The sequence below is a fragment of the Protopterus annectens genome, chromosome 2.part0 (genome assembly GCF_019279795.1).
Source record: "Protopterus annectens isolate FY-2018-M chromosome 2.part0, PAN1.0, whole genome shotgun sequence".
NCBI lineage: Eukaryota > Metazoa > Chordata > Ceratodontiformes > Protopteridae > Protopterus > Protopterus annectens.
The window spans coordinates 1,744,206,851-1,744,232,342 of NC_056728.1; the positions used below are offsets into that span (position 1 = coordinate 1,744,206,851).

The 25,492-nt window shown below is 43.6% G+C and overlaps 1 protein-coding gene across 1 annotated transcript in view; it reads right to left on the reverse strand.

The window, feature by feature from the left end:
* The window catches only part of DNAJC16 (DnaJ heat shock protein family (Hsp40) member C16), a 1,387,609-nt gene that overhangs the window by 1,108,081 nt on the left and 254,036 nt on the right, over nt 1-25,492 (reverse strand). The window contains exon 5 of the mRNA XM_044061770.1: nt 23,159-23,489. Within this exon, the coding sequence (XP_043917705.1) occupies nt 23,159-23,489 (331 nt within the window). The remainder of the gene's footprint in view (nt 1-23,158; nt 23,490-25,492) is intronic.

Sequence of the window (25,492 nt, forward strand, 5' to 3'; positions counted from 1 at the left end):
AAAGCAAATACATAGTAAAGTAGCTATCACTTCATTGCTAAAGAGGCTCCAGGTCTATGTGTGACAAGAAGATAGCATCTCTAGCTGAGTAAAATCCAGTCATTCAGCTAATCTAATTGCTCATGAGTGGGGGAAGGAAAATACAAAAGGACAAACTGCAGCTGCAAGTTCTAAGCATTTCCTCTAAAACCCCCCACTGAGAGTTTGTGTAATCTGACCTGCAGTATGCTAAAAAGGCTATTTGAAAACCTTGCCTCTAGCTGAACATGTGACTTACAGACTACTAAAATGTAAACAAACTCCTCTAGCAAAAAATCTGAGCCAGTGCCCCTTTAAAGCTGAGGGTTTCAGAATCCGGGTCTCCTGCTGAGACAATAGGGTAGGAGTCTGAGGCAGGTGCCATGGAGCCAACGGTGACACACTGCGCAAGAGGGGGTACCAGTGTTGCATGGCCAGTCTAGTGCAATCAAAATCGTCCTTGGTTTGTCTTGCTTGATCTTTAGTAATACTTTGGAGAGCAGAGGCAGAGGAGGAAAGGTATAAACTGAAAGGGTTTTCCAGCTGAAGGAAAAAGCATCCACTTTCCAAGCTTTGTCCAATTGATAGCTCTGGGGGGAGGCAAACAAGTCCATATCTGAGCGCCCCCATTTGCTTGTCAACATGTTGAAAATCCTTGGTTACAGTTTCCACTCATGTGGATCCATGAGGTTTCTGCTTAGTTCGTCTGCCAGTGTATTTAGTTTTCCTGGCAGGAACTGAGCTTGTAGATGTACTTGGTAGCTCAGGGCTGTGTTCCACATTACCATGGCTAGTCTGCAGAGGGGGTAAGAATGTATACCCCCTGCTGCTCGTTTATGTACCACATAACAGTGGTGTTGTCAGTCTTTACCATTAATTGTCCTGGAAGAATGTGGTCCTTGAAGGCTGTCAGAGCACTCTGTACAGCTAACATTTCTTTTTGATTGATAAGCAGGTGCATTTGACTTGGGTTCCATTTGCCCTGAATGCACCTCCCTGCCAGGTGAGCTCCCCCATGCATAGTCTGAGGTGTCTGTTGTTAGGATTTGGGCGGCAAGGGGTAGTGTGAATGGTAGTCCCTTGTTTTGGTGGCAGGCCTCTGCCCACCAAAGGAACTCTAGGCGTAGGCTAGGTATGATAGTAATCATTGTTTCTAGATCCTGAGAATGTTGACACCATAGGCTCTTTAGATACCATTGTAGTTTCCTCATATGCAGTCTTGCATATGGAATTAGAAGAATGCAGGAGGCCATGAACCCCAAGGCTTGTAGTATTTGCCTTGCAAATATAGCAGGGTTTTTGTGGCCACTTGTTTGAAGTAGGCTGTCAATTGAATTTGTCTCTCTGGAGTGAGGAAAGCCATCTGGGAAGTTGTATTCAAACTTGCTCCCAGGAATATAATTTGTTGAAAGGGTAACAGGTGTGATTTCTTTTCATTTATGGTGTACCCCATACAGGTTAGCACCCTTTGTACAAAAAGCCAGATGATTCAAAAGTATGTCCTGGCTTTCTGCCTGAATTAGACAGTTGTCCAGGTATGGGTATATTTGAATATTTCTTTGCCTGCAAAATGCAATAACTGGAGCTAGGCAATGAATACCCTGGGTGCAGTAGATAAGCCAAAGGGCAGTGCAGAGAACTGATAGTGCATGTAGCCTGCTTTGAAGCGTAGGTATCTTCTGCAAGATTCACTGATTGGGATGTGCAGGTATGCTTCCTTTAAATCTAGTGTTGCCAACCAGGCGTCTTTGCCTAGCATAGGGAGCAACTGATGAAGAGTCAGCATCTTGAATCTTGGAATCACCAAAAAGGTGTTTAGAGTAGACAGGTCCATGACAGGACACCATGAATGGTCTTTTCTGGGTAGCAGGAAAAGTCTCGAGTAGAAACCTTGTCCCTTTTCCTCTTCTGGCACCAACTGAATAACCCCCATGCTCAAGAGAGAAAATACTTGCTTTTGGGCCTCTGCCCACTGATTTGGGGGTAGATCTGGCCACCCCCTTGGTGTTGGTAATGTGTGGAAGTGAAATCTGTATCCCTGGGACACTATATTTAAAACCCATTTGTCCTGGGTAATGAGTTCCCAATTCTTTGCATGAAGAGCAATCTTTTCCCCCAAGGGGGCAGTCAGTTGAGAAGTGCTTGGAAGCTTTAAAAAGAAGTCATTGAGACAGTTTACCATAGGGGGAGTTTTATTACTCCCAGTTTTGGAAGTGGAGGCCATTCACTGCTTAGTCCTGTGCGTACCCTGGGACTGAAGCCTGGGAGCTCTGCTGGATCTGTGTTTGGACTGAGAAGGTCTGGAAGAGGCAGAAAAGGACCAATTCTTGGACAGCCAATGCCTACTAAACCTTGGAGGTTGTATTTGTAAAAAATCTTTAACAGTTTGCATAAATTTAGCTTTTTCCTCCATCTTTTTAAGAACTTCTGCCTTGTTGCCAAACAGGCGGCCCTGGTTTAAGGGAGCATCCAGTAATTTCGCTTTAACAGGATCTAGCAAGGATTGCTCCTTAAGCCAAGCATGCCTTCTAAGTACAGACCCAGTCACAGCAGCCCTGCAAGATGCCTCTAGTGAATCAAAACCACATTGCAAAGTATGTTTTCCAACTTGTTCAGCTGAATGGAGTAAATCCTTATTTTCAGCACAACGAGGAATCAACATCATTTTCTGTTTAAGCAATCCAATAATATGCTGCTGATACTTTAACATATGAAACTGACAGTTTAAGGCCCCTAATGGCCAAAGTTGCAGAAGTGTATACCTTTTTACCCCATTTATCCAGCGCCCTGGAACCTCTATTAGAGGGGGTAGGATTTTTGGCAGTAGTCGTTTTAATGCCCTTGGGTCCCTGGGAAATGGTATCAGGAGCCGCATTAGGATTTTTAAAAAGGAACTTGTGAGAGTCAGGGACCCTGTAACATCTATCTGGTTTTCTGGGAGCAGGAGGTAGAGTGTCAGGGGCCAAGCTAGATTCCGAAAAGGCATCATCAACAATGTCTAGTACAGGAAGTATGGCTAAAGGCCTGTGCTGGGGCAGAAGTAAGAAATCCCTTAGCCTCTTTTTAGAATCAAAGAAATCCTGACTCTCCCAACGAAAATGTTCCCTGAGAGTATGCAAGGTTTCACCAAAAGAGAAATCCTCTGGGGGGGGGGGGGGGGGGCAGAGGGAATAGAGTCCTCAGCATACCCAGAAAAGACCATTCATGGTGTCCTGGTCATCAGAGGAAACAGAAAATTCAGAATTCTGGTCAGACATATCATAAGCAAACTCAGTCCTAGGTCTCAGAGGGGGAAGGCTGGCTTCCCCTGATTAAAGTAATAAGATCTTCAGCCATTCTTATCATTGTTTTTTTAGGCATACAGGCCTGACCATGCAGTCTGGGCATCAGTTTTCTAGGCATGGGTCAAGTTTTAGGCCTTGAAGAAAAAGATGGCATCAGTTTAATATGCAAGTCAGTAGGCCTGAATACACCCTCAGAAGCCGGTGCCTGCACAGCGACTCCGGACCCATCCAAGGTAGAGACATCTGCAGGTTCCAAGTTTGAAGCATCTTGAGGCATACCGGACTCCGAATGGGAGTAGATGCCTGTGAATCTGAAGTACTGGGTATCACGGGCTGCGAAAGCTCCTCAATGAGTACCGGCAAACTGGCTTAGGAGGAGAAGCGTTGTCAGCAGCTTTGGACCTAGGTGGCCTTGTTTCTGTCTTCATCTTTGCGTTTTTTCAGAATGTCGGTATTCGGATGGCTTAGCGAAGACATATCAGGATAATTAAACAGAGCACCAAAATATTTAGAAGTGAAAATATACCAATGACGGACAGTTCGTGGTTTAACTAAGGCACAAAACCGACAATGAGGTACGTCGTGGTCAGGGCCTAGTCAAGGAAAACAGTACGAATGAAAATCTTTATGAGGTATTTGCTTTCCACAAGTAATGCAATTATTTACTTTTACTGACATCAGTTTAGAGCAAAAAAAAAAGTTTCCCCTATGGGGTACTTAGCTTTTAGTTGAAGACTTCGGTTCTGAAACTCGAAAACGAAAATGTCAGGAGTCGGCCAACCAGCACTTGCAAACTGCTTCTGCTTCGGGCACCGCACGGCAAGAAAGACTGATGTAATGGTGTCGGCTGCATGTTTTATAACCCTGACGTCATGGAAGAAGGGACAGCAACCGACGCAAGACCCAAGACTTTGTTAATCAGGCTGACTGAGGGCTACTGCAAGCAGATAACCCAAATGTGATGGCTGCAACAGTGAAACACGGAAAACAGCAATAGAACTAATAATTTTCAAGCATACTTAAATATGCTACCAGTACATGCAATCCCTGTATAAACTTCAGAAGGTAGCAATTCTGGGTACATTGCATATGCTGAAGAGTGTCCCTGTCAAAGACAGATGCAATACTATTTTCACAAACTTTAACCATAAACTGACTTAAAAACTGGGTCCATTCCTGTTACAGTATTAGAAACCCAAAGCATCTGTAAAAATTAAAAAAAGAAGGAAGTTAACTGTTTACCTCTCCCTGGGTAATTGATCATAGAATATAATATTTATAATTTCAATTGGAAAACAACTAAATTAATGTGTTTTCTTAGCAAAGCAATTATATACCTTTGACTCCCTGACCAGGAGGTTCTGACGTGTTTTACAACATTCTACTGTACACTACTGCTCCTCCATCATGAAGGCTTAAACCACTTACCACATTCTACTGACTGAGATAACTGGAAACACCATGAAGTCCTTAGAAATAATCTCATGCTGTTGAAATTTAATCCTCTGTAGGTGTTTCCAGTTATTTATGCATGCAATGTTACAGCTCACACACCAAAAAGTCAGTTGAAGTTGGCTCTGGAAAATGAGTGGAATAATTACTTCAATGGACAGATGACCTGTCCACTCTTAACATGTTCTGATATAAAAGAAACAGAAGTACACAAACTGCCATCTTTGTTGTGATAAAATTCATCACCACTACTATCAGAGTCTCAGCTTAGAATGAATCACGATCATACTCTTATTTAGATTTAAAATATGTACTTTGAAGGAAATAGATGGGGATTACTGAACATACTAGGTCTAATTTCCAACAGGACTTCAATTTTCCACAATTACATCACTCAGTGTTGAAATCCACTAAACAAACTTTACACCTATAGTTGTTTTAGTTAAGTTACATTTCTTCTGAGGTGTAACTCTGTTGAGAAACAGCAGTTGAAACATTGTCCATATTCAGATTTAGTACCTGTTCCACCAAAACTGTTCAGAGGTAATTTCTGACAGACCAGATAGCTGTACTTTTAGACAAGAGTTTAAGTGCCTATCAAGATATGCAAGTTCTGCTAAAACAGCACCAGCTTAAAAAAAAAAACACACACACAAAACTGACTTCAAATAAACTGTAAATATTACAAAGCAAACAAAACAACTGATTTCTAAACTTTCAAGTAATAATAAAAATCCAATGAAAAAGACTCAAACCAATATGACAACAAAAAAACAGCAAGTCTAAATTCATTTTACATCCTGCTTTCTCACCACCATGCCCTCAAAATACATTAAACATAATATACACGTTGAAAGAAGATTTCCACGAATCACACTGCAAATAACAGCACTCACCAATACTGTTTCTTCAGTGGTTCTATCTCAAAAACACTGAATGTGACAAAACAGACTGCTACTAAAAGACAATTTTTAGCAGAAGCTAGCATGGACGTCAACTTAACCCAACAGAAGATTCAGCTTTGGAACATGCTCAATGCACTAATACTTGCTTCCTTTACTTAAGTTACAGTTTAAGCCAACCGTAGCTCAGGAGGCATGCAGTTCTACTCACAATGAGTTCCTTATAAACAAGACACCCAAACTCACAAATTAAAAAGTATGAAAAATAAAACTGAGAATCATACAAAAAAGTGGTTATTTTTGAAACTCACTTGTTCATCTACAAGTCTATGACACCCAAAAATTATGAATCCAGTAGCAAGAAAAATGAAGGGTAAGTCGATACCCCCTCCTACGTTTACACACTAAGTGCAATATCTCAGTACCTCAGAGCAAAAGACATACTCCTATGGTACCACAGCTTTACACTTGGAAGATAGTACCCCAAATTCTCACTCCCGGTTCCACTACTTGAAGGATCTTAATTAAGGTACCTAGAATTTCAGCTGGCACATTTTACCTTGGTTGATGAAAATTTTCTATCAGTACATATACCATTCAGTTAGGGTGAAGATAAAGCAGTGAAATATTATCCAGTGTTCTTATATGCGACAACAAATTCTCTCACTAACAGCATGGAAGATTCTCAGGTCTCTGGTTTAAAAAAAACAAAATCTGTGTTTTCCTTATTCTTGGGAAAAGACAATGTACAATATATTACATTTAAGAAGTTAATTAAAGACTATATTAAGAAAAAGTTAAATGGCATTTAATCACCAAATGCACCAGAGAGGGGCATTATAGAGTAATCGTATCTGTCAAGCAGGAGGTGCACCCAAAAGGACACAAAATAAGTGAATAATAAGTAAGAAAGTACAGTTGTGTACCTACCATAAATGTAGATGTTCGAGTGTATTCACTGTTGCAGTCATTACAATTGGGTTATTCTGATGGCAGGCTACTCGCAGTCGGCCTGAGTTCCAAATTCTAGTTCGTGTCAGTGCGCCAGGGGTATAAAAGATGCAGCCGACGCCATTTTCTTCAGTTTTTCTCGCCCCAGATGTCAGGTGCCCCCAAAATGGTAGGCTCACTAATGCCAAAAAGCATGCAAAACCACAAAAACAACTTTTCCTTCATCTACAACCAAATACACCACATAGGTTGTATAGAATAGAGTACAGATAAGTCCCAGCAAGGAAAAGGGGGATGGAGGGAGGGTAACCTGGACCGCAACAGTGAATACACTGGAACATCTACATTTATGGTAGGTGCACAACTGTACTATGTTCATCGTGTTTCACTGTTGCAGTCATTACAATTGGGTTGAATCCCAAAGCTATGGTTGGGAGGCTGGTGCTAAATAGGATTAGGAGAGGCTATCAGGCCCTGCAGAACTGCAGTTGCAAAGCTTACCTCTCTATTCTAAATCCAGGGCAAGTGATGGAGTTCAAGTTGCAGCCTCTAAGATGTCTTTGGTTGGTACTCCTCTGAGGAAGGCTGCTGAAGTGGCTGTTGCTCTGGTTGAATATGGCCTAATGCCCTTAGGCACTAATTTGCCATGCTGTGAATAGCAGAAACGAATGCAGTGGCCTATCCACTTTGAAATAGTCTGCTTTGAGATAGGCTTTCCTTGTGATCCTGCAGCATATGTAACTAGAAGTTGGTCAGTCTTTCTGAAAGCTTTGGTTCTGTCCAAGTAGAAGCGTAGCTGTCTGTGAAAGTCCAAAGAATGCAGAAGTCTCTCCCCCTTATTCTGTGGGTTTGGGTAAAAAGTTGGCAAGTTAATTGTTTGGTTAAGGGCCACACTGGTCACTACCTTAGGCATAAATGTAGGGTTTGTCCTCAGAAAAACCCTGTCAGGATGGAAAATGATAAAAGGTTCCACAGCCATGAGTGCCTGAAACTCTGAGACTCGTCTAGCGAAGGTTATTGCTAGCAGCAGAGCGGTTTTCCAGGATAAGAATTTTATATCGGCTGCAGAGGCTGGCTCAAAGGGAGGCAGTGTAAGTTTTTCCAAGACATAGTTGAGGTCCCATGTAGGTATTGGTGCTCCCCTTGGGGGTCCTATGTTTTTGGCCCCTCTGAGGTACTGCCTTAGTAATGAATGAGAAAAAAATAGGTGGTTCTGTATTGTAATGAGCTGAAATGGCAGCGGCATGAATTTTAATGGATGAAAAGGAAAGGCCTTTATCCAGCATCTCAGTTAAGTATTACAAAATCTGAGGAATATTTGGAAAGTACAGTTGTGTACCTACCATAAATGTAGATGTTCAAGTGTATTCACTGTTGCAGTCATTACACTTGTCCCGGGCTGCATCCTACATGAACTCCAAGAAGAGCTAAACCCAAACATAAAACTACTGTTCAATCTCAGCCTTACTACAGGATATGTACCCAAAGAATGGCGTACAGCAACAGTGGTCCCTCTCCACAAAGGTGGTGCCTCAATGGATCCTGGAAACTATCGCCCCATAAGCCTGACTAGCTTGGTCTGCAAAGCTATGGAAAGGATCATCATGGACCTCATAAATAAAGATATTGGGGACCTACAGACACTGGATCCTACCCAGTTCAGCTTTGTTAAAGGCAGATCCTGCCTCTTAAACCTGGTCGATTTCTTTGAAACAGTCACCAAGGCCATTGACGAGGGGAAGGTGGTCCACACAACCTACCTGGACCTCGCAAAAGCCTTCGACAATACCCCACTCGGGCATTATAGATAAGCTCACCAGCTTAAATATAAACCCCTATGTCACTAGATGGGTTGCAAACTGGCTCAAGGACAGAACCCACATGGTTAGAATTGCTGGAGCCATGTCAGACTCCAAACCAGTTACAAGTGGCATCCCACAAGGCTCAGTCCTGGGACCTCTCTTGTTCGGTATATATTTCGGAGGTACAGGCCACCACGGAAGGACTGTGGCTGACCAAGTTCGCAGATGACTGCAAACTGGCCATAATCGACTCTCCAGCTGACACAAGCATCCTCCAAAAGGGCCTCATAGAAACAGACAACTCGTGCAGAGCCACGCCTCAAGCTAAACGCCAAAAGTATATAGTCATCCCTTTGGCAAAAACAGTGCCCACAAATTACCACATAGGTGGTAATCCATTAAGTACAGAAGAAGTAATTAGGGACCCGGGGACCCAAGTTGATAGCAATCTCTCATTTGACAACCACGTGGCCAAAGTGGTTAGAAAAACATTTTATACAGCCCACCTAATCATGAAGGGATTCACATCTAGATCAGGGGAGGTCATCGTGCCTCTTTACTCATCCCTCATCAGGCCCATAATCGAGTACAATGCCCCTTTTGGGATGTACCTTACCAGACACCTGCAGCAAAGTACAGTTTTGTACCTACCATAAATGTAGATGTTCAAGTGCTAATACAGCTGCAGTCATAACAGATGGGTTCTCCTGCCATCAGGCGGGTCCTCGGTCGGCCGAATTCCAAAGTCTAGGTCCGGCGTCGGTTGTCGTCACTTCTTCCCTGACGCCAGTGCGACAGGGGTATAAATGAACCAGCCAACGCCATTTTCTTCAGTTTTTCTTGCCCCAGATGTCAGGTGCCCCCAGAAGGAAGGCAATACATAAATTTGTGTAATAAAGCAGTGTAATATAATCAAAATACAGTAGTTGCAAGCAAATACACCATAAAAGAATACCCCAATCAGGTTGTATGAGGGTGTGTTAGCCTATAGGCTTGTCCCAAGAGAGGAAGGAGGGAGGGAAACCTGGACTGCAGCTGTATTAGCACTCGAACATCTACATTTATGGTAGGTACAAAACTGTACTATGTTCATCGTGCATACAGCTGCAGTCATAACAGATGGGTAGAATCCCAAAGCTAAGAAAGGGGTGGTAGGCACTAGGTGGAACTAGGAGGAGCCAGGATGCCCTGCAAGACTGCAGTGGCAAAGCCTGCTCTAGTTTTGGAGTATAATGGTAGGTGGTAGTGCTTGGAGAAGGTATGCACAGAACTCCAAGTGGCTGCTTCCAAAATATCTTTGGTAGGAACTCCTCTGAGGAAAGCTGCAGAGGTAGCTGTGGCCCTTGTGGAGTGAGATCTGATGCCTGTAGGTATAGTTTTGCCATGAAAAGAATAGCAAAAGCGTATGCAGTGGGCTATCAATTGTGAGATTGTCTGTTTCGAAATTGATTTTTCTTGAGCTCCTACAGCATAGGACACAAAGAGCTGTTCTGATTTTCTGAAAGGCTTTGTTCTGTCCAGATAATAACGGAGTTGTCTGTGGATGTCCAAGGAATGTAGTAATCTCTCCCCTTTGTTTTGAGGATTAGGATAAAAGGTAGGTAAGTGTATGGCCTGATTCAAAGCTACCCTGGATACCACTTTAGGCATAAAGGACGGGTTGGTTCATAAGGAAACTCTGTCCTGATGGAAGATGATAAAAGGCTGGACAGCCATGAGAGCTTGTAGTTCTGAAACTCTACGAGCTGAGGTAATAGCCAGAAGGAAAGCTGTTTTCCAGGACAAATATTGCAAATCTGATGAGGCAGCTGGCTCAAAGGGAGGCAAGGTCAGTTTTTCCAGAATGAAATTGAGATCCCAAGCAGGTATTGGTCGTTTCCTTGGGGGTCTTAGATTCTTAGCCCCTCTGAGGAACTGTCTTAAGAGAGGGTGAGAGAATAAGGGTGGATCAGTGTTGTATTCTGCAGAAATGGCTGAGGCATGAATTTTGATGGAGGAGAATGAAAGTCCACTGCTTAGCAGCTCAGCTAGATACTGTAGTATTTGAGGTAAATTCAGTTTTCCAGGATCCTGGCCCTTTTTCTCATTCCAGACACAAAACCGTTTCCATTTTGCGGAGTAAGCTTTTCTAGCTGACTGCCTTCTGGCCTCCAAAATGACATCCTGCACCTCCTTGGAGAGTAGGGTCTGTTGTGATGCTAAGGAATCTTCCATGCGGCTAGATTGAGTGTTTTTAGCTGGCTGTGAAGAGTATTGAAGCTGTGCTGAGTCAGGAGAAGAGGCATTAGAGGCAGGGTCCATGGTGGGGAATGCGTCAGGCTCCTCAGGAATGGGTACCAGTGTTGTCTTGGCCAGTCCGGAGCAATGAGAATAATTTTTGGTCTGTCTGCTCTGGTTTTCAATAGAACTTTGGGCAGCAGAGGAAGAGGTGGGAAGGCATAAACTGTCATTGATGTCCAACTGAAAGAGAGAGCGTCCACTCTCCAGGCCTTTGGATGGAAAATCCTTCAGCAGAATTTTGTCAATTGGTGATTTTTGTGGGAGGCAAAGAGATCTATGTCTGGCCTTCCCCATGCTTGGATTATTTCTGTAAAAACTTTTGGATGCAACTTCCATTCGTGTGGATCTGTCATATTTCTGCTTAGGTTGTCTGCCAGCGTGTTTTCCTTGCCTGGCAAGTACTGTGCTGTAGTTCGATTTGTAAGTCCATGGCCATGTTCCAAAGTGACATGGCCAGTCTGCATAGGGGGTATGAGTGTGTTCCTCCCTGTTTGTTTATGTACCACATAACTGTGGTGTTGTCCGTTCTTATCAATAGTTGACCTGGTTGCAGAAGGTCCTTGAAAGCTATAATAGCATTTATTACTGCTAGCATTTCCCTTTGATTGATGTGAAGGTGCTTTTCTTTTTGGGACCATTTGCCCTGAATGCACTGATCTGTCATGTGCGCCCCCCAGGCGTAGTCTGAGGCGTCTGTTGTGATGACTTGATTTGCTTGAGGCTTGCTGAATGGGAGACCTGTGTTTGTTTGGCATGCTTGAGCCCACCACGGAAATTCCTTTTGTAGACATGGAATTAGTGGTATTATTGTTTCCAAACTGTGGCTGTGTTGAGACCATAGGTTTTTCAGGTACCACTGAAGTTTCCTCATATGCAGCTTTGCACATGGGATTAGTAAGATGCAAGATGCCATGAATCCCAGAGCCTGCAGGATTTTCCTTGCAGTCAGCCTGGTGCAATTTCCTAGTGCTCTGAAGTATTGAGTTAGTTGCCCCTGCTTCTCTGGCGTGAGGTAGGCCATCTGGGTGTTTGTGTCCAAGTTGGCACCCAGGAAAATTATCTTCCGAGAGGGTATTAGCCTTGATTTCTTTTTGTTGACTGTGTAACCCAGAGAGTTCAACAACATTATTACATAAGCCAGATGTTTCAGAAGAATGTGCTTGCTGTCCGCTTGGATCAGGCAGTCGTCCAAATAGAGGTATATTTGTAACCCTTGAAGTCTGCAGTAGGCAATTACTGATGCCAGGCATTTCGTGAATACTCTGGGCGCAGTAGATAAGCCAAAGGGCAATGCAGAGAATTGATAATGGGATGAACCTGCAAGAAATCTGAGGTATCTTCTGCAATTTTGTCTGATTGGGACATGCAGGTTTGCCTCCTTGGGGTCCAATGTTACCAGCCAAGACTCCTTGCCCAGCATGGGAAGAAGTTGCTGTAGAGTGAGCATCTTGAATTTTGGTATGAGTAGAAATGTGTTTAGGATGGATAGGTCCAACATAGGTCTCCAATCTTTTCCCTTCCTTGGTACCAGGAATAGCCTGGAATAAAAACCTTGACCTTGTTCATGCGTAGGTACCTCTTGAATAGCTTTCATGTCTATGAGATCTGTAATTTGCCTTTGTGCCTCTGCCCTTTGATTGTGTGGCAGGTTTGGCATGCCTCTCATTTTTGGAAGGGTGTGAAAATGGAATCTGTAGCCTCTGTTTATAATGTCCAGGATCCATTTGTCTTTTGTGACAATATGCCAATTTTTTTAAAATAATGCCAGCTTTCCTCCTAAGGGAGCTGCCATTTGAGTCTTGCTTGGCATGCAAAGGGGAAAGTCATTGGGCTTGCTTTCTGAATGATTGCGAGTTATCCTCACCACCTCTTTGTGTAGGAGCTTGCCATTGTCTGCCTCTAAACGATCCTTGGGATTGTCCTCTGCCCCTCGGGCGCCTGTATCTTCGTCTTTGGGGTCTGTCCGTGGCTGGAAAGGTCCAATTTTTGGAAGGCCAATTTCTACTGAAACGTGGGGGTTGTACCTGTAGAAAATCTTTCACAGTTTGCATTGATTTAGCCTTTTCCTCCATTTTCCTTAATACCTCCTCAGCATTAGCACCAAATAATACATCCTTTTGAAGAGGGGCATCTAGCAATTTAGCTTTGACATGATCAGGCAAGGTTTGTTCCTTGAGCCAGGCATGTCTACGTATGACTGATCCTGTAACAGCAGCTCTACATGAGGCCTCTAGAGCATCAAAACCACATTGTAAGGTATGCTTACCCATTTGTTCTGCACTATGCATCAAATCCTGCAACTCCTTCAAGTCTGGTTGTTCAGGTTGTGACATTTTACTTTTCAATTGTGATAACAAAAACTGTTGGTATTTTAGCATATGGAACTGACAGTTTAAGACCCTCATGGTTAAGGTAGCAGAGGTATATACCTTTTTTCCACACCTTTGTAAGGATCTGGAATCTCTCTCGGAAGGTAATGGATTTATAGCAGTGGAGGCCTTAATTCCCTTGGGGCCCTGTGAGATGGTTTCTGGGTCAGCAGCATGGCTTTTGTATAGAAATTGGTGTGAGTCAGGAACCCTGTAGTACCTGTCAGGCTTAACTGGGGCTGGAGGCAGAGAGTCCGGGTTAAGGCAGGCCTCCGAGTAAACATCATCTAGGATGTCCAAGACAGGAGGTATAGCCAGAGGCCTGTGCTGAGGTAGTAAGAGAAATTCCCTAAGCCTTTTCTTGGAATCTGAATAATCTTGGCCTTCCCAGTGGAAGTGTTCCCTTAAGGTATGCAAAGTTTCCCCAAATGAGTAATCCTCTGGGGGAGATACAGAAGGAATGGACTCCTCCGCATCAGAGTCTTCAAAAGGGGAGTAAGATTGTTCCTGATCAGAGTGCTCTGAAATAATGGAGCCCTGATCAGAGGAGGGGGATTCTTCCTCCACTCTTGGCCTTTTGTCCGGTGGGGGTTGAGAACCCCTGATAAGAGTAATTAAATCCTCAGCCATTTTAAGCATCTGTTTTTTAGGCATGGGGCCTGGAGATGGGCCCTGTGTAGCTTGTCTCTTAGAGTGCATGGCTGCTTTAGACTTAGTGAAAGCCTTGATGGAGAAAGAAGAGGAAGGTCTGAAGACACCTTGAGTGGAGGTAGACCTGTCCACATTTTGAGGTTCAACACCAAGAGTGGCTTTGGTATCTGTAGTCGGGGTGTGGGCCGAGGAGCCTGTGACCTCGGGCACAGGAGACGCCGCCAATGAAGTGTTGTCGGTAGTCAGGGGCTGCGTAGGCGCCTCACTGAGATCCGGACCACGTGTAGGCGGCTTTGGCGTGGTGTCGGTAGAGGCCGCGGACGTCGTGTGTCGGTCCTTATCTTTGCGTTTTTTAGACAGAACTGGAGTCGGAGTATCCGACGACATAATATAGTTAAATGTTTTTCCAAAATAATGCTGGGCGAACTCCGCCCGACGCTTAATGGTGCATTTGTTGAATGTAGCACAAAAGCGACAGACCGAGACGTCGTGGTCTGGGCCTAAACAAGGTATACAGAGGGAATGGAAATCCTTATGCGGTATTTGCTTCCCACATGAAATACAATTATTAACTTTGTCTGACATCGGTCTGAGGCAAGAAAAGTTTCCCCAACGGGGTAAGTTTCCCCAACGGGGTACTTAGCTTTCAAGAAGACTTCGGTTTCAAAATTTTCGTAATTTCAGGAGCTGGCCGACCGGCACTTGCGTACTGCTTCTGCTTCGGGCACCGCGCGGCAAGAAAGACTGAAGAAAATGGCGTCGGCTTATACCCCTGTCGCACTGACGTCAGGGAAGAAGCGACGACAACCGACGCCGGACCTAGACTTTGGAATTCGGCCGACCGAGGACCCGCCTGACGGCAGGAGAACCCATCTGTTATGACTGCAGCTGTATGCACGATGAACATCTGGAAAGACCCCAAAAGTACCTCACCAAGAGGGATCAAAGGACTCAAACAGATGCCATATGCTGCCCGGTTAAAGAAACTCCAGCTCTACTCAGTGGCATACCACCTGCTCAGAGGTGATCTGTGCCTGACGTATAAAGCCATGTCCAACCCGGAATTAATGGACATGCTGCACCTCAGAAAATCCAAATCCCATAGAGCTACGTGCTCGAGAGACTTGAACATCAGCACTGAAATAAATAGGACATGCTGGAGGGACAGATTCATAACCCAGAGGCTCCCTTCACTCTGGAATAAAATCCCAGTCCAGGTTAGGCAGAGTCCCTCATTGACTCTCTTCAAGAGGAATCTTGGTGAGTGGATGGGAGATCGAGTTTACCCGGTATCACTTCTGTGTCACTGTTAGATAGAGGCACAGTATACTAACCTCGAAAAAGGGCATAGCAAAATTAATTTAAAATGGGTGGTGAAAGCCAAACACTCTGGCTAGGCTTCTAAATGCCCTAGGGCAGATAGCCTAGTATGAACCTATGAACCTATGAATACATATTGCTTATAAAAACGTACAATAAAAATAAAAACAATACCTTCATCTACAAGCAAATACACCACATAGGTTGTATAGGATAGAGAAGTATAGATAAGTCCCAGCAAAGAAAGGGGGATGGAGGGTGGGTAACCTGGACTGCAACAGTGAATACACTCGAACATCTACATTTATGGTAGGTACACAACTGTATTATGTTCATAGTGTTTCACTGTGGCAGTCATTACACTTGGGTTGAATCCCACAGCTTTGGTAAGGCGGCTGGGTCTAAAAAGGATTAGGAGTGGCTATGAGGCCCTACAGAACTGCAGTGGCAGAGCCTGCTCTGGATTTAGAGTAAAGAGGCAAGTGATAATGCTTGGTAAAAGTGTGCACTGAACTCCAATTTGCAGCCTCCAAAATTTCCTTGGTTGGTACTCCTCTGAGAAAGGCTGCTGAAGTGGCTGCTGCCCTGGTAGAATGTGGCCTAATATTCTTAGGCGCTGACTTGCCATGCTGTGCATAGCAGAAACAAATGCTGTGTCCTATCCATTTTGAAAAAGTCTGCTTTGAGATAGTCTTTCCTTGTGATCCTGCAGCATATGCTACAAACAGTTGCTCAGTTTTTCTGAAAGCTTTTGTTTTGTCCAAGTAGAAGCGTAGCTGCCTGTGTATGTCCAAAGAGTGCAGAAGTCTTTCCCCTTTATTCTGGGGATTTGGATAAAATGTTGGCAAATGAATGGTTTGGCTAAGAGCCACACTGGAAACTACCTTTGGCATAAATGTTGGGTTTGTCCTTAGAGAAACCCTGTCCGGATGAAAAATTATACAAGGTTCCACTGCCGTTAATGCCTGTAACTCTGAGACTCTTCTTGCTGAAGTTATTGCTAGGAGCAGAGCAGTTTTCCATGATAAGAATTTTATATCAGCTGTATTGACTGGCTCAAAATGAGGCAGTGTGAGCTTTTCCAAGACAAAGTTGAGGTCCCATGTAGGTATCGGTGCTCTCCTTGGGGGTCTTACATTTTTTGCCCCTCTGAGGTAGTCTTAGCAGTGGATGAAAGAAAATAGTACTGTAATGAGCTGAAATGGCAGAGGCATGGATCTTAATTGATGAGAAGGATAGGCCTTTGTCATGCATCTCAGTTAGGTATTGTAAAATCTGAGGAATATTTGGAACAAGTGGTTCAAGTCCTTGTGCCTGGTTCCAAGCACAGAATCTCTACAATTTTTCTGCATAAGATTTCCTGGTGCTGGGCCTCATGGCTTCCAAAATTACATCCATAACAGCTTTAGAGAGAGGTGTGTTCTGAGTGGCTATATTATCTGCCATGCAGCCAGATTTAAGGTTCTGAGTTGGCTGTGCAAGATCTGATTGTTTTGTTGAGTCAGAAGATGAGGAATTTGAGGTAAAGTCCAGGCTGGGCCTTGAGACAAGCTCTTTAGGATTGGGCACCAGTGCTGGCGTGGCCAGTCTGGGGCAATCAGAATCATTTTTGGCTTCTCTTGTCTTACTTTTAGGAGTACATTGGGAACGAGAGGCAGTGGTGGAAAGGCATAAACTGTTAGGGTTTTCCAGCTGAATGATAGAGCATCCACTTTCCATGCTTGTGAGTGATAAGTCCTTGTGCAGAATCTCTGTAGCTGGCAGTTCTGAGGGAAGGCAAAAAGATCTATGTCTGGGCATCCCCATATTTCCTTGTTATCATGCTGAAGACCTGTGGATCTAGTTTCCACTCATGAGGGTCCATATGGTTTCTGCTTAGTTTGTCTGCCAAGAGTATTTTTCTTTCCTGGCCGGAATTGTGCCTGCAGATGTACTTGATAGGTCAGTGCTATGTTCCACAAAGTCATGGCTTGCCTGCAGAGGGGGGTAGGAATGTGTGCCCCCTTGCTTGTTTATGTACCAAATAACTATAGTATTGTCCGTCTTTAGTAGTAATTGTCCTGGATGTAGTAGATCCTTGAAGGCTGTCAGGGCATTCTGTACAGCTAGCATTTCTTTTTGATTGATATGAAGATGCATTTGGTCCGCGGGCCACGTGCCCTGAATACATTTTCCTGCCATGTGTGCCCCCCAGGCATAATCCGATGCATCTGTTGTTAGTGTCTGCCTGGCTGTGGGTAAAGTGAAAGGCTGTCCCTTGTTGTGGTGACAGGCCAGTGCCCACCATCGAAACTCCTGTTGCAGGCAGGGAATAAGAGTTATTATTGTTTCCAGGCTGTGGCAATGTTGAGTCCAAACACTTTTTAGATACCATTGTAGCTTCCTCATATGCAGTCTTGCATATGTTATTAGCAGGATGCAGGATGCCATGAAGCCCAAAGCCTGCAGAATTTTTCTTGCGGGTAGCTGGGTCTTTGTTGCCATCATTTGAAAGTAATGAGTCAGTTGCCTTTGCTTGTCTGGCGTGAGATAAGCCATCTGGGCAGTTGTATTTAAGCTTGCACCCAGGAATATCTCTTGAGAGGACACTAGTTTTGATTTATTTTCATTTACTGTGTACCCTAGGCAATCTAGTAATCTTTTTACAAATGCCAGATGCTTTAGTAGAATGTCCTTGCTCCATGCTTGAATAAGGCAGTCGTCCAAGTAGAGATATATCTGAATTCCTTTTTGTCTGCAAAATGCAATTACTGGTGCCAGGCATTTTGTGAAGACCCTGGGCACAGTAGATAAGCCAAAGGGCAGTGCAGAGAATTGGTAATGCATTGAACCAGCTATGAATCTGAGGTATCTTCTGCAACACTGTCTGACTGGGACATGCAGGTATGCTTGAGGTCCAAAGTAACTAGCCAAGCCTTCTTGCCCAGCATGGGTAGAAGTTGCTGTAGTGTCAACATTTTGAATTTTGGAACATCCAGGAAAGTATTTCGAATAGACAGGTCCAGCATTGATCTCCAGGCATTGTCCTTTCTGGGTACCAAGAAAAGTCTTGAGTAAAATCCTTGCCCCTGTTCTTGCTGTGGTACTTTTTGAATAGCCCTCATGTCCATAAGAGCAGAAATGTATTTTTATGCCTCTGCCCATTAATTTTTTGGCAGGTCTGGCATACCTCTTGACCTCGGTAGGATGTGAAAGTGAAACCTATAACCCAGAGAAACAATATTCAGTACCCATTTGTCCTGGGTGATCATGTGTCAATTTTGTGAGAAAAGTGCTAGTTTCCCCCCCAAGGGTACTGCCAAAAGGTAAGTGCTTGGCATTTGTAGAGGAAAGTCATTGGGACTGTTTCCTATAAGGTTGTGATTTGTCTTCTCCGCCTTTGGGGGCTGAAGCACCCCATTGTTTAGGTCTGTATGAGCCTTGGGGCTGAGATCTGCCTCTTGGGCATCTGTATCTGCCTCTTTGTGGCCTGTCTGACACTGGAAAGGACCAATTTTTAGAACGCCAGTTCCTGCTAAATCTAGGTGGCTGAACCTGTAAGAAATCCTTTACTGTCTGCATTGATTTTGCTTTATCCTCCATTTTCTTTAACACCTCTTCTGCCTTAACACCAAACAAAGTATCATGCTGTATTGGAGCATCCAATAATTTGGCTTTAACATGATCAGGTAAACCTCTGTTCTTTTAACCAAGCATGCCTTCGAATGACAGAACCTGTAACTGCGGCTCTGCAAGATGCCTCTAATGAATCAAAACCACATTGCAAAGTATGCTTTCCCATTTTTTCAGCTGCGTGCAATAAATCCTGCAGTTCCTTGTTCTCAGGACATTCAGAGCATGTAAGCATTTTCTGTTTTAGCAAAGACATTAGGTATTGTTGATATTTAAGCATATGAAACTGGCAGTTTAAAGCCCTTACAGCTAAAGTAGCAGAGGTGTAAACTTTTTTTCCCCATCTGTCCAGTGCTCTAGAATCCCTATCGGAGGGAACAGGGTTTTTTGCAGTGGAAGCCTTGACCCCTTTGGGACCCTGAGAAATAGTTTCTGGATCAGCAGCAGGGTTTTTATAAAGAAATTTATGAGAATCTGGAACCCTGTAGTACCTATTTGGCTTAACTGGTGCAGGGGGTAAAGAATCTGGAGTCAAACTGGATTCAGAAAAAACATCATCAACAATATCTAGTACAGTGGGGATAGCAAGAGGCCTGTGCTGAGGCAATAAAAGAAAGTCTCTGAGCCTTTTCTTGGATTCTGAATAATCCTGGCTCTCCCAATGGAAATGTTCCCTCATGGTGTGCAGGTTTTCCCTAAAAGAGTAGTCCTCAGGAGGAGAGGCTGAAGGGATAGATTCTTCAGCATCAGAGTCCTTATAGGGAGGAAGAGAATATCCCTGTTCTGAAGAGGAATCAGAAGAAATAGAAACCTGATCAGAGGAGTCATAGTCAGTGTCTTGCCTAGGCCTTTTATCAGGAGGGGGATGGGAGCCCCTGATCAAAGTAATTAGGTCCTCGGCCATTTTGAGCATCTGTTTCTTTGGCATGGATGACTGTCCAAGGGAATGCTGTACTTGTTTCTTTGTCTTTAAAAGTGTTTTAGACTTTGCCTTGGCTGCTGAAGAGGTCTTGATAGTAAGCTGTGCAGGTCTGAAAACACCCTCAGAAGCCGATGCCTGCTCAACGGCTCCAGACCCATCTGAGGGTATTGTTTCAGTAGGCCCAATACCTTGAGTTTCCAGAGGCCCAGCCTGTCTCCACGTGGGAGTTGGAGGCGGCCTGTGGCTCTGAGGTAGCGGGTGTCAGGGGCTGCAAAGGCGCCTCACTGAAAACCGGCGACTGGCCTAGAAGAGGCTTCGTCGTTGGTTTTGGACCTCGGATGCCCGTCTTTTTCTTTGTCCTTGCGCTTTTTATGGACTCCAGTCGTCGGTTGTTCCAACGGCATTTTATAGTTAAACCTTCGGCCAAAGTAATGAAAAGCAAAATCGAACCGACGCTTAATAGTGCGTTGGTTGAATCTAGCACAAAACAGACAACTAGCAACGTCGTGGTCAGGGCCTAGGCAAGGAATACAGTAAAAATGAAAATACCTCTATTTGCTTCCCACAAGAAATACAATTGTTAACTTTTACTGACATCAGACTGGAAAAAGAAAAAGTTTCCCCAACGGGGTACTTCGCTTTAGTGAAGACTTCGGATCTGAAATTCAAATTCGAAAATCTCAGGAGTCAGCCAACCGGCACTTGTGAACTGCTTTTGCTTCAGACACTGCGCGGCAAGAAAGACTGAAGAAAATGGCGTCGGCCGCATCTTTTATACCCCTGGCGCACTGACGACAGGGAAGAGGCGACAGCAACTGATGCCGGACCAGGACTTTGGAATTCAGGCCAACTGCAGGTAGCCTACCAGCAGGATAACCCAAGTGTAATGACTGCAACAGTGAAACACGCTGAACATCTTGTTTTTGTGCCTCTGCCCATTGATTGCGTGGCAGGTCTGGCATACCGTTTGGCCTTGGCAGGGTGTGAAAATGGAACCTGTAGCCCTGGGTTACGATATTTAAGACCCATTTGTCCTGGGTGATCATATGCCAATTTTGAGCAAAAAGTGCTAGTTTTCCCCCCAAAGGAGCTGCCAGAAGATAAGTGCTTGGTGCTGGCAGGGGAAAGTCATTGAGACTGTTTCCTGTATGGCTGTGATTTTTCTTCTCCGCTTTTGGAGGTTGAAGCACCCCATTGTTTAGGTCTACATGAGCCTTGGGGCTGTGATCTGCCTCTGGGGTGTCTGTATCTACCTCTTTGTGGCCTGTCTGACACTGAAAAGGACCAATTCTGTGCAGGCCAGTTCCTGCTAAATCTGAGAGGCTGTACCTGTAAGAAATCCTTGACTGTTTGCATAGATTTAGCTTTGTCCTCCATTTTCTTCAAAACCTCATCTGCTTGAACACCAAACAAGGTATCATGTTGTAATGGAGCATCTAATAACTTTGCTTTAACATGATTGGGCAGATTCTGTTCTTTTAACCAAGCATGTCTCCTAATGACAGAACCTGTAACAGCGGCCCTGCAAGAGGCCTCTAGAGAATCAAAACCACATTGCAAAGTATGCTTTTCTACTTGTTCAGCTGCATGCAATAAATCCTGCATTTCTTTGTTTTCTGCACATTCTGAATTTGTCAACATTTTTTGTTTAAGCAGTGACATTAGATATTGCCGATATTTAAGCATATGAAATTGACAATTTAAAGCTCTTACAGCCAAGGCAGCAGAAGTATAAATCTTTTCCCCCCATCTGTCCAGGGCCCTTGAATCCCTATCAGAGGGTATAGGGTTTTTTGCAGTGGACGCCTTGACCCCTTTGGGACCCTGAGAGATTGTTCCTGGGTCTGCAGCTGGGTTTTTATAAAGAAATTTATGTGAATCAGGAACCCTGTAGTATCTGTCCAGCTTAACAGGAGCTGGTGGCAAAGAGTCAGGAGACAGTCCGGACTCCGAAAATACATCATCTACAATGTCTCAAATAGGAGGAACAGCAAGGGGCCTGTGATGAGGCAATAAAAGGAAGTCTCTGAGCCTTTTCTTGGATTCTGAGTAATCTTGGCTCTCCCAGTGGAAATGCTCCCTCATAGTATGCAGGGTTTCCCCAAAAGAATAATCCTCAGGAGGAGAGGCTGAAGGAATAGATTCTTCAGCATCAGAATCCTCATAGGGAGGAAGAGAATATTCCTGGTCAGAAGAGAAAAAAGAGGAAATGGAAACCTGATCTGAAGATGCATATTCTATCTCTTGCATAGGCCTCTTATCAGGAGGGGGATGGGAACCCCTGATCAAAGTAATTAGGTCTTCGGCCATCTGTTTTTTAGGCATGGAGGCCTGTCCAGGAGAATGCTGTACTTGTTTCTTTGTCTTTAGAGCTGCTTTAGACTTTGCCTTTGAAGCTGAAGTTGGTTTTACATACAACTGTGTAGGCCTGAAAACACCCTCAGAAGCCGATGCCTGCTCAGCGGCTCCGGACCTATCTGAGGGAATAGTTTCCGAGTGTCCAATACCTTGAGTTTCCAGCAGCCTAGTCGGCTCCACGTGATAGTCAGAAGCGGCCTGTGGCTCTGAGGTAGCAGGCGTCAGGGGCTGCGAAAGCACCTCACTGAGAACCAGCAACAGGCCTAGCAGAAGCCTCGTCATCAGTTTTGGACCTCGGGTGCCTGTCCTTTTCTTTGAGCTTTTTATAAACTCTGGTAATCAGTTGTTCCGACAGGATTATATAGTTAAATCTTCTGCCAAAATAATGAAATGCAAAATCGTACCGATGCTTAGCAGTGCTTGGTTAAATCTAGCACAAAACCGACAACTAGCAACGTCGTGGTCAGGGCCTAGGCAAGGAATACCGTAAGAATGAAAATCCTTATGAGGTATTTGCTTCCCACAAGAAATACAATTATTAACTTTTTCTGACATTGGTCTGGAGCAAGTAAAAAGCTTCCCCAATGGGGTACTTAGCTTTAATGAAGACTTCGGATCTGAAATTCGAATTTGAAAATCTCAGGAGTCGGCCGACCGGCACTTGCTAACTGCTTTTGCTTCGGGCACCGCACGGCAAGAAAGAGTGAAGAAAATGGTGTTGGCTGCATCTTTTATACCCCTGGCACACTGACGTCAGGGAGGAGGCGACAGCAACAGACGCGGGACCTAGACTTTGAAACTCAGGCCGACTGCAGGTAGCCTGCCATCAGGATAACCCAAATGTTATGACTGCAACAGTGAAACACGATGAACATCAGAAAATAATCAAAGTTACTTTAAAAAATGACAAAACCTACAACACAGAGACCGTCTTCTCATACGTTAGCCAGCTTAACTTATATTTCATTCCAGAATCGGTTTCTGGATGCAAGGCACAGACTACCACAACTTGTTACCCTCTTGGGATAAATGAGATGCACACTTTTAATGCTGACTAAACCATTTCTTTTAAACTGTGAATATGTGTTAAAAAGGATAAACAAACACCAGTATTATAAACCTTATTGCTTAGGAAGAATTAGTCTTTTTTCACTACAACCTCAAGGGATACTTAAAGGACAGATGCAATACACCAACAGCTTCAGCAGTAAACTCTTTTGATGTAGCATCCACTTACCAAGCATTTCCAACTCTTGGACAACCTCCTTCCATACAGGCTCAATATGAACACAGCTGAAGCACCAGTCTGAGGTCACTTTGATGAGATATGGCTTCCGGAAGCTATCTGGAACAACTTCATTTACATAATTGGTAAAATGTAACAAGTACTTTTCATCAGAAATGTCTCTTCCTCCAGAGCTGAAAGAGTACTGAAAAAATGATTCATCAAAGAAGCTATGGTGAAAACGGTTGAAATGCTGATACTGCTGCTGCTGTGAGTAGCCAGGACCTTCTTCAGTCTCTCCATAACGGTCGAAGTTCATTCTCTTCTCTTCATTAGATAACAGCTGTTGGAAAGGAAAAAAAAATGCCAAACAAGTTTTATTCATAGTACTGAAGTTATGCAACAAGACAAAACTACACCTCTAAAATACAAAAAATGGTTAAGGTCCTACATATAGGATACACTATTACTCAGCAGTACTGAAGAAGAAGAAAAAAACTAAACTGTTTATGTGTGACGGATACAAACTTCAAACTGTGCTGCAACCAAAGGTTGACTTCAACAACCAGTGTAGCATTTATATAAGCACCACAGCTGACAAATATGTTAGAAACATTCAGTTATAAAATCTTAACTAAGAACAATCATGCAACAATATTTTCTGGAGCAACGACTAGCAAGAAAACAAGCTACAGTAAGCAACTACCATTCCATTAGCAGTAAACTTTGTATCAGTACTGTTTTAGCAAAAGTCAGAGCCATACTGCTGTTCCAGAAGGGTGTGCTTTATATCTACACTGGCTTTGGGGAGGAGGGTACTAAAACCAGTTTGAAAGTATTTATTGCAATGTGGTTTTCACCATGCTACAATGCCAACAGTAACCTGCTGTAAAATGTGGGTTGATCTTTCAGGCATCCTATGTAGTCGGTAAGCCACTTAAGTGACTTCTGGTAGAGAGTACCCTAGTGGCTACTTCATTTTTTTATGATCCAGAGCTTTCACATATTGGGCATAATTTATATTTTCCTTGATCCACATTAGGGTATCACTGTGCACATGTGCAAAATAAAAACAAATAAAATAAAGATATAAAACTATGAAATTCTAATATAAAAACTTCTTCTACTACTTAAAAGAGAACCTCTCAATCACAATGAGGACAGAGGGCTGGAATAATGTAATGTACAGGTCCCAAGCAAAACTAAAATATACAAGGAGTACACCTACAAATCTGATGCCCTACTTCATGGGCCTACATGTATTAGGTGGGCACTTTAAAATACACAAACCCCTAAAACACAAAGAAGGGGGAGACCGCTAAGACATAATAAAAAGGCACTCTACTCCTAGACAGAAAATCCAAATGATAGTGCTTCCATAAAGTATTCAACAAAGACCAAGTGGTGACTATGCAAATGACCATCATCTAAGCAACCACCTTCATAGTGGAATGGACCTGACAGAATTAAGCAGTTACCAGACTGAGAACTGTACAATACAGAGGAAAGTGTCTTAACAACTGCAGTGACCTCTTACCAGCAAGCAAACAAATCAGCCTGAATTTATCCTTATGGACAAAAGACCACCACATCAATGGATAACCAAGGTAAGGAGAAATGCTCATCAAATTAAGCATTTGCCCTGACACAGAAACAGATGTGGATGGACTAGTGGAGTGTAAACTTAAAACACCACCTTTGGCAGAAAGTAAGGAATGAACTAAGAAATACAAATAATATCTCCAAATAGGGATCTTGACAAACCATGAACTGGAGTACAGAACTCTAACGGAAGGAAGGAATGGTGGCCAGAAAATATACATTTCAGATCTGCTGTGCAAGATTACTCAGAGGGCATAACCACCATTAAAATTCAAGTTTGAAGCAAGAGATGTTGTCTCATGGAAGATTAAACATGGAGAACACCTACAAATCTGAATAATCAGCTCAGACTGGAGTCAAAAATGTGTGTGCTACCTGGTCAAAATACACCAAGATGGCAGAAAACTGGATTATGATCATGGAATAACGGATACAAACATCAAGCACTTATCTGATACATCTCACACAGATCTGCAACTTCACTAAGATTAAAAGAAAGAGGTTACATCTCTTACAAAATGTAGAGCATTTCTACTAAACAGAGTATGATGCTCTTAATGCACCTCCAAAATGTCCCAAAGAATGCCTAGAGAAATGACAAAAACTACAGCAGGAAGAAAGATCTAAAATGAAGGCATTCATCCTACTAAAGAGCAAGAAAACACTTATCAAATGGGAAACAAGATTCATGTAGAGGTCAGAAACCAGATCTTCCTAAGCAGCTGTCATGCCACCTGTATGAGA